At 44.5% G+C, this 12,491-nt stretch overlaps 1 protein-coding gene across 6 annotated transcripts in view; it reads left to right on the top strand.

The window, feature by feature from the left end:
* atp8a2 (ATPase phospholipid transporting 8A2) overlaps positions 1-12,072 on the top strand; it is a 49,521-nt gene extending 37,449 nt beyond the window's left edge. For all 6 annotated transcript variants that reach the window (XM_069703609.1, XM_069703608.1, XM_069703606.1 and 3 more), the window contains 10 exons: positions 1-14; positions 432-554; positions 1,132-1,210; positions 1,301-1,362; positions 2,034-2,090; positions 4,087-4,194; positions 6,033-6,121; positions 6,319-6,423; positions 9,472-9,563; positions 10,439-12,072. The exon at positions 1-14 is cut by the window's left edge and continues 61 nt beyond it. In XM_069703609.1, the coding sequence (XP_069559710.1) occupies positions 1-14; positions 432-554; positions 1,132-1,210; positions 1,301-1,362; positions 2,034-2,090; positions 4,087-4,194; positions 6,033-6,121; positions 6,319-6,423; positions 9,472-9,563; positions 10,439-10,533 (824 nt within the window). In that variant the 3' untranslated portion in view covers positions 10,534-12,072. The remainder of the gene's footprint in view (positions 15-431; positions 555-1,131; positions 1,211-1,300; positions 1,363-2,033; positions 2,091-4,086; positions 4,195-6,032; positions 6,122-6,318; positions 6,424-9,471; positions 9,564-10,438) is intronic.
* Positions 12,073-12,491: the final 419 nt, after the last annotated feature.

Below are 12,491 nucleotides of genomic sequence, written 5' to 3'. Positions count from 1 at the left end.
GCCTCTACAACGTGGTGAGTATCCGCCCTCACTCCCGTTTAAACTAGCCAACTCTTTTTTTTTTTCTTCCCAGTTTTCCACTCTCTCCCCCGCTTTCACTGAATGGATATGAATTGATGACTCTCTTTCTCTCTGCCTATCTCTCACTCAATCTCACTCGACTTTGTCTTCTTATCTCTCCATGCCTGACATATTTGTGTGTGTGTGAGTGTATTTCTGTGTTCTGGTGACTGCTGTGTGTACTTTACGTCTGACTGCAGATGCCTTCAGGCTCCTCATTTTTAAAACGTTGTGGAATTCCTTTTAATGCTGACGGTCTGATGTGAACACTGATTGTCCAGCTTGTCGAAGTGTATGTGCGTGCACGCTGCCTTGTGTGTTCACGTTGTGTTTTAATGGCTGGATGTTTATACATTTTCTGTGTGCTGCAGATATTTACTGCACTGCCTCCGTTCACTCTGGGGATCTTTGACCGGCCGTGCAGCCAGCAGAACATGCTGCGTTTCCCACAGCTCTACCGAATAACCCAGAATGCCGAGGGCTTCAACACTAAGGTACACGCACACACATCTACAGTCTGCATGCACCTACACACACACACACACACACACACACACACACACACACACACACACACACACACACACACACACACACACAGAGAGAGAAACAAATCTATAATCAAAGCTAAATCTGTCATTTTTGTACTCTGCATTCGACTTGTGGCTATTTGGGATCTGATGAGTGATGCCAGCTGTTTGTTTGGGACTTCATCAAGTAAACAAAGGTGGCATGGAGACTGGGGTGTTTCCATGACCACTCTTAATGATATTCATATTGCCAGAATAAGGAAGTCTTTCATTTTCGAAGGTACACCAGCAACTCAACCTAGTGTGTGTGTGTGTGTGTGTTTGTGTTTGTTTGTGTGTGTGTGTGTATGTGTACAGTACAGGAGGGCACTTTTGATGGCATGCACACAGTGGAAGTTGTGTGTTACTGTAAGGAATTGATGTTTTTATGTGTGTGGGGGTGGAGGGGTGCATATATGTGCTTTGGCATTAGTTTGCACTGACTTGTTTTCCCCTATCCTCACACCCACTCTCTGTTTCTGTGTCTCGTTCCATCTTTCAGGTGTTTTGGGGACACTGTATAAATGCACTGATTCATTCAATTATTCTCTTTTGGTTTCCACTCAAAATGTTAGAGCACGGTAAGTACCCGAGTAATTCTTTTACAATCCATTATTTTCAATTTGCTGACACTTTGTCATGAGGCATCCGTGTGTACGTGTTGTCCACAGACTCGCCCTTCCCGAACGGTCTGGGAAATGACTACCTGTTCGTAGGAAATATGGTCTACACAGTAAGCATCTTACTTTCTATTCTTCTGTCTTGCCAATTTCTGTGTGCATATTTCTGTTTTTTGGCATGCAGATTTGTGCATATATTAAGCAGCTGCACAGTATTTGTGTACACACCAGCGCTGTGCTGCTTCCTCAGAGAACTTATGAGTCTCCAGTCAATCTAGTCTCGTCTAGCCAGTCTGTCTCCTCTCCACACTCATCCATCTCTTCTCTTTCTATTCACTTCTCCATCTCCCACTCCCACTATCATTTTACTCCCTACAGTCTCTTGTTAATGTCAGTGGTGTTTATTTGTTGTGTTGTGTGTGTGTGTGTGTGTGTGTGTGTGTGTGTGTGTGTGTGTGTGTGTGTGTGTGTGTGTGTGTGTGTGTGTGTGTGTGTGCGTGCGTGTGCGTGCGTGCGTGCGTGCGTAGACTTCGGGGGCTGTGGGGGTCGGGAGTATTTTAACAGACATTGCTGAGTTTACTATATAACATTAATGTTTATTATCCTCACAGTCGCCAGTGAACTAATCTGTTTTTTCTGTTTTTGTTTTTTTTCATTTGCCCACCCGCTCCTGTCTGTGTGTGTGTGTGTGTGTGTGTGTGTGTGTGTGTGTGTGTGTGTGTGTGTGTGTGTGTGTGTGTGTGTGTGTGTGTGTGTGTGCGTGTGTGTGCGTGTTTGTGTGCAGTATGTGGTAGTTACAGTTTGTCTGAAAGCTGGAATGGAGACCACCGCTTGGACCAGGGTAGGAACATTAACACACTCTTAATACACCACACCACATGTGCTGTTGATAAATTTAGAGAAGCGGACCTACGTTGTGTGGATTTCAGTGGCAGGACCTGGTCTGAATGCTTCGTAGTCAGGAACGGCACGGGAAAAGATGTGGCGTACCTTGAGCTTGTGGTGGAGGTTTGAGGTTTCTCAAACTGCAGTTGCTTGCACCTTTTCTTCAAACCAGTTCATGTACAGTTGCATTTATTTCCATTGCTCTGTGCAATATTTCTAATGTATCCATTTACAAAAAAACAAAACAAAAAGTCTGTAAAATGGCCAAATGTTGACACTTTCAAACCATTTAAGTCAATCATAGGAGATTTACGGCAAAGCAGCTGCAAGAATGACTAAATATGGCTTCAGGAGAATCAACTTGCAAGCACAAGGGTATATTCGCTGCGCAGACAAAGCATAGCGAAGGAGAAAAACAGACCAGAACAGTGAGATTACCATCTGTTTGGAGAATAATAAATACAGAAACATAAGAGCGAAACAGATTTAATTTATTGTACTTAGATCCCATATCTCCTCATTGTTTTTGAGTGAAATATGTTTTATACTCCTCTTACTGGTTATTGTCAAACGTCATATATTGTTAATATGTGGTAATGACAATACATTTTATTCGTATTGTGACACTTAACAGGTTAAAATGATCAAAACAACACGATAAAAGTATCAATCACATTAAGATCTGTCGAGTTCCAATGATTAATTGATTAGACCATTGACAGAAAATTGCTCTGCCAGTATTTTGATAATCACTTAAGCAGCCAAAATCAGCAAATGTTACGTTTTCTGCTATTCTTTGTCATACATGACAATTTATCAACTGTCTTTGGGTTTTGGAGCGCTGCTTAAAAAAACAAGCAAATTGAAGACATCGCCGTGGGCCGGGATAGATTATAAATGGCATTTATTTGCTATTTTTGCATACAAAACAATTTAACAAATAATCAAAGAAACAGCCTTCTCGTTCTGACAGCCCTATCATATAATCTATAAAATAAAGTTTCAGACCATACTGCCAGTCCTACTTTCTCTGTACACTGTTTACAAATGGCCGAGCATGCAGGCAATTTCCTCACAGCTTATACTGTACTGACATGTTGCACCTTTAAAAATATTTTTACAACTTGACGAGATTTGTCGGCTCCAACCAGCTAGAGTCCCAACGAAAAAAATGGCAGCTACCGCAGTGATCACGCTGGCCCAGACTATAGAAAGTTTGCTTTTTAAATGAGTGAGAAATAACTTGGGTTGTCTCTTCAGGCTATCGACAGACAGCACGGATAAAATCAATTATACCTTCCTCACACTGGTAACGTCAGCATGAATTAAAATCTTGCTGATAACTCTCAAAATATACCAGATACAAGATAAGTAAGAGATGTCGTAATATTAGATGACTGCGCTGTACACAAGCAAAAAAAAAAAAAATGCTGAACTTTGCCGCAGAGAAATGTCGTAAAACGGGTAAAAAAAAAAAATGATGGTTTAAAATCCGTCCAAAGAGTCAATAAACAGAACTAAGTATCTGACTTAAGCGTGTGGTTTCAGCTTTCAATCCTGGAACAACATCAGCAGAAGTGGATGTAGAGTTGAGGACAACAGTAGCTGAAGTAGCCGTGGTGGCAACATTATTTGGTTTGTTCCTACTGCTGGAGCGAGAGATGGACAGAAAGGCGCTGACACCTTTGTCCGTTCAGCTGTCCACACAACAGCCTGGCAGTAATGAAGCAGGGTCCCACTGGAATTCACACAGTGTCCCCTTACAGTAGATCACAGAGCCGGACGAAGACAGGGAAGGAGGGAGGGAAAGGTTGTCTATATTCGGATGAGCTATATGTAAACTATGTGACCTCATGTTGTCTCTCTTCTCTGCCTCTTAATCTTCATCCTTTCCTGAACTCCGTTTTGCTTTTCTTTTTCTTTGCCGCCCTCCCTCTATTTCTCTGTTGTAGTTTTCCCACCTGGCGGTATGGGGAAGCATGTTGCTCTGGATGGTCTTCTTCGCCGTCTACTCCGCCATCTGGCCCACCATCCCCATCGCCCCCGACATGCTGGGCCAGGCAAGTCGCTCTCCGTCAAAACATGTGTCACTCATTTCCATAACGGGAGGTTAAAATAGCCCTTCCCTCGACATCTCTTTGCTGCACCATCACCTGCTCCTCCCTACCTTCCTTGGTTGCCAATACATGGCGCCAATGAGACTCACCTCCTGGGTGTTCCACGTCGGCACTGCTGGAGCCCCGGGGGAGATTTATACCCCTGCAGCCCCTCTCACCAGACTTCCCCGCACCTGCTGCGTGTCACCCGAGCCCCGGTCTTTTACTGCCCTCTGTGGAGGTGTTGACTCAAGAGGGTGAGCTGCTGCTGCTGCTGCTGCCGCTGCTGGTGATGATGATGATGAGGGTCCAGTCGGGGTGAGGAGAATCTACCCCTTAATTGAGAGACTCATTTTGGAGTTTGGGGGATAAAGGCAGGGGCGGGATGAGGTGCCCCACTGAGTGGGCAGGGGAAGGGAATAGGGCCGTCTCAACTCCCCTCAGCCCATTAATTCAATTTGTGTCTGAAATCAGGAATGCGGTCAAATATCTCTGCAGCTGCTCGGTCTAACTGGGGAATGGTCAGAGACACTCAACTGCCGCTCCCCCCCCCCCCCCCTTAACTGCCCTATTACCTCTCTTATTTCCCCCGGTCCTGCTATCTATATTTCCATCTGTCCACGGGGGACACAGGAAGGAAAAGAGCTATATGTTCCCGCTCGGAATAACTGTGAAATGATGTGCACTATGTGCGTGTCCAGCTATGAGTGTTTTGTGTTGATTGTATAGCAGTGGAGACCAACAGTCTGTTACTACGACTATAACAAAACAGGCGAAACCATCTATCATGCCTCCATCCTCACGGTGCACAAAGACCGTGTGATATACCGGGTGTCCGGCACTGCGAAAATGAACCGTGTGCCTCTGTGTGTAGGTGTCCGTCACACACAGACACACCGAGCGTGTGCGAGTCCAGTTTGGAGCGCCTCGGTTGTGTTTCCAGCTGCTGCAGATGATATTTTGCAGCGGTTGTCTGATTCATTTTCCTTGTAACCTCCTCCTCTGGGAACCAAACTGTCTCCATATACGCGGGTACAAACACGGGACACAGGAAACACATGATACGGGCAATAAAGTTAAGGACGTCATGCTGCATAAAATGTTTGTGACTTAAATGTTCACACCTGGAGACAAAGGCTTATGAGCTTTTGCAGATAACCCACAGCAGGGGTGTTGGGTAATCAAGAGAAAATTGTGGAATTTACAGTAACAGGCGAGGACAAGCAACAGGCGATACAGTCAATAACGATGAAAGGGAGTTGTGAAAGAGCGAGACTGGAGGGAATCACAGGAGAAATGGATGTGTGGGAGTAAGAAGCATGGAGACAGACTGACAGACAAATTGAGACAGTGGTTAGATGCATGATTAATCCCGGGAGACGGCCCGAGAACGGGGTCAAAGGTCAATGAGCCTGGTTGCAGCTGGACTGCAGAGACAGGTAGGGGGGATGGGGGAGGCAAGGAGGGAGGGAGTGGGGGGGGGAGGGAGGTCTGTGGTTAACTCACTAGCATTTCTATCAGTTAGCATCACAGACGCGTTGTGGGGAGACTGTGTTAAATCCAGTATGTGGTGGAGATACGGGCTGTGAGAGAGCTGTTAAATATGTTTGGTTAGCAGTGGGGGGTTCAACTTTGGCTAACTCTTTGTATGGCTTTCACTGGGCTTTGACTCACATCTCTCTCTGCCTTCACCACATGTGTTTCTATGCGCTCATTGCAGAGAAAAAAAATGACTTAATCCTCAACGTGAATTAATATATACGAGTGAAACTAAATGGAGCCTGTGTGTGTTGTCACTGCAGGCTGGCAAAGTGATGCAGTGCTGGCACTTCTGGCTGGGCCTGGTCCTGGTGCCTGCTGCGTGTTTACTCAAAGACTTCGCTTGGACAGCGTAAGTAGCGCACATTCAATATAAATACATGGGAAATCCATACAGAGACTATTTAACTTAACCGAAGCGTTTACATAACCCATATTGAGTCTGTGTCAACACTCCGGCACACTTCGTATTATGGATTACATGTGTCTGCGAAGTAAAACACTCAGACTTTCCTTCACGGGCCTGATGAGCTTTTTTCTGCTTTGCAGCACACGTCGCACTGTAAGGAAGTCTCTGCTGGAGGAGGTGCAGGAGCTGGAGGCACGGGCCGTCGACCCAGGGGCAGCTGTGCTCAGAGATGCCAGCGGCCGCAGGTATGGAACCACCGCAAGGCATTATGGGACCTCGCCAGTGTCATATCTTTTTTATTTTGGTCATCAAAGTGGTTATTCTGTTGATTTTTGTTGATCTTTTTTTTTTTTTTGCTCCTGTAGCTTTTATTTTATGTTCTGTTCATCAAACTGCTCCTTCCTGATTCGTTGATCGACTCAATAATGTAAAGTCTGTCCATTGAATGTGACTGGATATTTTTGGGGAGATAAAGATACATTACTATCTGCATTATATATCTTTATGTGTGGTAATAAACTGTCTCCTCCTGGGGCACCGTCCACAGGGCCGAAGCCAAGGCTGAGGTCTCGTAGAGCCCGAGCTGCTCACAGAGGTAGTCTCCGAGTTTGCACTGTCCCGCTGTGTGAACTCTGACCTCAAATGACCTGTGTGCCCTCATTACGAGCTACTTTGGAGTGACTTTTTTTTTTTTTTTTTTTTTTTTCCCATCAACTGAGTTCTCTCTGTTCATCTCTTACTCTCCTCATTTACTGTTTTCACAATATTTCCCTCCCTTATAGCCATACATTTTACCATTGTTCTGGATTTCTTTTGTAGGTGGCTCAATTTGAACTGCTGTACAGACCTGGTGTGTTTACTATGTGTCCGTAGCTCCTCAGGCTGTGACTTAGCCTTGTGCGTGGTGTTCCCTAGAGTTGTTTTAGAACATAGTGTAATGGCTAGTTTTGAGGGAATTTTTTGCAAATTATAGATGCAATATACACGTCCTTAGGATTGTAGAAGTTTGGTAATTTGCTGCAGAGGTGGAAAGTATTTTTTGTACATTTGCCCAACTGCCTATACTTGCAGTATGGAGTATTTACATTTTATGCATCCATCTTTTTTTGCTCCAAATAGTTTCACATGAAAATATTGTACTCTGTAGTCCACTTTTTTTTTTTTTTTTTATTTTTTAGCTATACTGTAGTTGCTATTTACGTTTTTTTTTAATATGGTGTTATTATGGCCCACCACGTCCTCCCGAGGTCTCGTGGGCCGAACTTGACGAAACACCAGTGAAGGGAGATGCCCACTTGATAAACTCGGAGAGATACTTCACACTCTCACCTTGTTGCAAAAGCTTTGTACTAAGTCGTGTCCTACTTTGGTGTATGAGCATAGCATGGTTTGATAAGGGAAGGTAGCCGGGTGGTCGTATCGAGTCAGTTGACCCTGCGGTGTTATTCTGCATTCATGTGGCAGTCTGTGTACCAAAACTAAACCAGTAGTTCCCAACCGTTTTGACCAGTGAACCCAAGGAAATATTGCACATTTTACTCCATTACATTTACTTGATAGCTTTAGTTACAAGTGACTTTGTAGGTCCAGACTTAAGACACAAGAAATGGATCAAAAAAAATATAAGATTTAAACACGTGATTGTGAAGCACTGCTTCAACCTGAAATGGTGATTATGTGTTAAAGCATCTGACAGAATTATTCATGATAAGCTCTTAAATAAAGTGCCTGAGTACTTAATCCCCTGCTGTTTGCACTGAGTATTACATTAAATTGCATAATCCTCTGATATAATCCTTGTCATCAAGACAAGCTGCTTTCTTAGAGCAGTTTTGGTCCTTGAGAGAAGCTGAAGAAGAAGTGTGAGCTATGTTTTCAGGTTAGGGATGGATGAGTGGGTAACTCAAGGGTCCTGACCCTGCCTTGAAACCCAGAGACGAGGTCTTTGAGTCCTCTCCTTTAACAATCAGAGAAGTAATGTTGAGGAGAGTAGAGAAGTAATGGAGCAAAATGGACATCTGTGTTTGTAGTTCCTAGGGAGGTCGTGGTGTCGGCATGGGAAAAGGTTGGAAAGGTAAAGTACACGAGTGTCTCGAGGGAAGAGTACAAATGGAGCACATCCTTGGGTCCTTTTGAATCGGAAAGGTAGCCAGAGAGAAACATCACAGTAGGAGAGAGGACAACTTGAGTCGTGCTGACGCATGAGCCTTTCATTTATTTGTCCAGCCACCACTTAGTCCTTTATCATTCACTCGGCACTGTCATCGATCTAACAGACCTTATTTTTTTGGGCCAAAGGCTCCTTAAGCTAACTTCAGCGTTCCCCTTTTTTCTTCTTCTTCTCTAGTGAAGGTTCCCAGCAGTCGTTTGCAGTTATAAAAATTTCCTAACTGCCTCTTCCAAATTTTTGCCTTGGGAAGGTTGGCTGTAGTCCATAACTACTCCACTGATCATCATCATCATCATCACCGCTGTGTAACGCAAGTGCCAGGGAAAACCCTCATGTGTGACTTATTTAATGCCCCGTTGGCAAATAATCGTACAAAATGAATTATTTCAAATACAACAGGCAAAAATTTACTTCAGTGCTTTTACTTTAATGGCTGTAATGATGGTGATGAGACAGGAGAGACGTACTTTAATAGGTGTGTGTGCATGCGTGCAATTTGTGTGCAGTATCTGGAAAGGACTTCGTTATTTTTGGTCACGGGAGGAGAGGAGCCGTGACGGCGTGTGGTCTCAGAACAGAGGGTCCAGTCTTCTTCTTGGAAAGGGGGGAGTTAAGAGGAGTGGGGGGAGGGGGGGTAGTTTACTATGGATGTCCTGTTACCCTGCAGGCAGTTTATGAGTTACTGTTGGGGTAAATTGAATGTCAGATGCAGTCAGTGTCAAAGCCATCTCCTACCAACTTTCTGGTCCTAAATCCACTTAGATTTTGATGACTTATTGATCAGCGGGTTTCTGTGCTGATCCCCGAAGGAGAAATTTACTTTTTGTGTGGTATGCTGCAATGTTTTGCTCAAGGACACTTGTGCATTTACACATAAATTTTTTTTTTTTTAAAAAAAATTGACAGATCCTCAAAAGATGTGAAACTTCTACCCGTCAGAACTGAAATCTTAGAGGCAAAGATGTAAATACATCTGTACACTGATTTAAAAAAAGAAATACTTCCCAGTAGCTGGTGTTGTGTAGCTGTGTGAGTTACTGGTAGAGCGGTAGAGATTCTCTGAGTATTAATGCTCCGAGGCCGTGGACTAACTGCTCCTTTTTTTTTTTGTCTTTCTTTGCAGTCTAAACGAACGAGCCCATCTGCTGACAAGAGTCTTTAGGAAAACACCTTCAAGCGTAGGACGCTCCAACTCGGTGCAGCAGACTGTGTCACGTGAGTATCCTTCACAAACAACGTTACCCAAGTCTTGTTTCGACACGGGCCTCAGAGCCAGATTTCTCACACTTTGGTATAATGTCTGTAACTTCCTGACTATAATGTAAATCCGGGATTTGTTCTTAATCATTTATCAATAGCTTAAGGAAGCTATGAATGGAAACTCATTTCTGTTTCTCTGTGTTTCTTTCTTCATTCAATCTCATTACATAAACGAGTTTTCAAAACCCACACGGCTCAACAACCGAAGTATATTCTGCCATGATTTGGATGCAGAAGAATTAGATATTGGCAGAATCTGAAGTAAAAAAAACTACTTTAAAGGTGCTTAATAACACAGGGATTTTAAACAATCTCTACACGGAGAGACAAAGCAAGCCTGTTACCTGTTTTGCTTCATGAAGCACAGAAACAAGCGACTAAAGAAGGAATTGATTCCCAATACTCTGACAATATTTGGCCAAGAAGACATCTAGCAATCTAGAGCGGACACGATGACTTACTTAATTAATTGTTTTTATAAAATGGAAACTTTAAAAAAAAAAAAAAAAAGTTTTATCTATGTTCTGTAAAGGTAAACTGAATATGTATTAGGTTTCAGACTGTTGGTTAAACAAAACAAGCAGTTAAATATATAATTGAAATCTGAAAATACAAACATGATCATGTAAAAAAAAAAAAAAAAAAAAAAAAGTAGAAATACACAGAAATGAGTGGCAGTGTCCAAACATCCATAACTAAAGCCACATAGGTGGGTGGTCGTAATAGTCTCAACAAAACTGAACTTATCGCTGTAAAGGTGTTCAAATTGTTCTCTAAACTCGCAGCACACCGGTTCATCACCTGAGATTCATGGTCTTCTCTCTCTGCAGATGGCTATGCCTTCTCTCAGGAGGAGCACGGCGTGGTGTCTCAATCCCAGGTAGTGCGCTCCTACGACACCACCCTCCAGCGCCCCAGCCTCTAGCCCCACCCCTCATCAAGGCTTCGGCTCACCGTAGCACCGGTTGTCCAGGTGACAGCGGAGACAGACTTTAGTGACACCGTCACGCCGGGTGACCGACTCCTGCTGTGGCCTTACTGGAACTACGACCTGACCCCTCGCCGGGGGCGGGCGGTCAAGGTCAGGCGTGGAGGCCGTCGCTGGCGCATTGGAGGACCGAGATGGGAGAAGGGACCAGGCCGAGTGTACGGAATAAACTTTGTTCAAACTCACAGAAGCTGCACTGGCATGAGCAAATCATCACAAGTCAAACTCAGAGACTGCGCCTCATATCCGTATACCCCTCAGACTGGGTTTGCTTTGTGTGTGTGTGTGTGTGTGTGTGTGCACGCGCGCGTGTATGTGTGTGTGTGTGTGTGTGTGTGTGTGTGTGTGTGTGTGTGTGTGCGTGCGTGCGTCTTCGTTCCAGTGCGTCTGTATCTGCCTGTGCATGTACGTCTGCACGCATTGGCGCTCCTGTGTTTGTGTGCATGCGTGTGTTGGTCCATGCGTGTTCTTCCACGTTTCCCTCTCATTTCCGACTCGCGAGGTGGTTGGAGCTCGTCTGTCATCACACGCCGACGCGGACGGCGACGTCAAAATAAAACACAAGCGCACTTGCACACGTGTGGGCGCAGGCAAATTCCTTTAAAAAAAAAAAAAAAAAAGGGAAAGACGAAGGGAAGCACGGACCGAGGACCTGCCGGAGCTCATCACCCCTGTTACGTGCCCCCGCCCCCCTCACCGCAGCACCAAGCCTCACTGCCAAACACCACAGAGATGCCACTGAGGCAGAACGCTCGCCCCCGAACCGGACCTCCACCTTGCTGCAACCTCTCCTAACCCACCGGGACCTCCCCTGGCTTATCTCTTCCTTCATTTCATCCGTCTTATCTCCTCATCTCATAGCTGGCGCTGCAGCCTCCATGTTTCTCCTCCTCTGCGGCACATCTCCTCGTTCTCGCCAGTTTAAGGAAAAGGAAAAAAAAACTAAACATTTTATTTTGTTGTTTTTAATTCTGACCGCTCCTGTGATTCCCGATGCCGCCTCTCTCTAGCATCGTCAGCTGATGTAGAAGCAGCATGCCTGGCATTAGCGCTTCCTCCTTCAATTCTGTTGGATTTCCACTCTTTACTGGACTGTTTCTTTCTTCTTTTTTATTATTATTATTATTATTATTATTATTATTATTATTATTATTAAAATGGACATTAATGTGTATGTGTTTATAATTTTTTTCCCCTCTTTTCATTAATGCCTGTTTTTGTACTCATATGTGGACACATGTCTTAGAGGGAATATTTTACTTGAATTAGTCCTAATAGTTATCCAAACAGAAGGGACTTGATTGAGACACTCGCGTGGATCATGTGTTTTCTGGGATTTGTCTGAATGTAGAGTCCATTGTCTGTGTGCTTTGTGTTGAGGACATTCTGGTTCAGGAATGCAAGACTGAAGAGTTGGGAGGAGGGGGGTTGTCCATCTGAGTCCTAATCATTAAATCTAATCAATCCATGGCCTGACCTAAATGTCTTTGTGTTTTAACTGTAACATTCATGCAATCAAGTGGTGAGTTTGAGTCCTGCTGTAGCTCCAGGGAAGCTGTGAAAGAGTTTAGTTTACATTTCATGCTGAAAATAGAAGGAAAAACGTATAGGAGAGGATGATTTGTCCATGACATGCGTATGCTTTTATATATTAACAGAATCAAACCTCTCCCACGCTCCCTCTTGAAGCCCAGGAGAATCCGTGTAGACGGACCATTAGCAGATTAATTCACCCCTTCTCCCCGAGTGGAGGTCCCGTTCCCACCCACCTTCCTGGATGTGCCCCGGCCCCAAACGACTACAGATGCTCCAGTATGGAGAATCCATCGGGCCGCAGCCCGAGAACCATTTATGCTTTTCAACTCGTCCCCAGTGAGTCTCCAGTGGCCCGCTCC

Source organism: Brachyistius frenatus, unplaced genomic scaffold (assembly GCF_029030835.1).
Source record: "Brachyistius frenatus isolate BFR_SWC_R1_liver_20210118 unplaced genomic scaffold, ASM2903083v1 Contig_47, whole genome shotgun sequence".
Taxonomy (NCBI): domain Eukaryota; kingdom Metazoa; phylum Chordata; class Actinopteri; family Embiotocidae; genus Brachyistius; species Brachyistius frenatus.
This window is presented reverse-complemented; position numbering and strand designations above follow the sequence as displayed.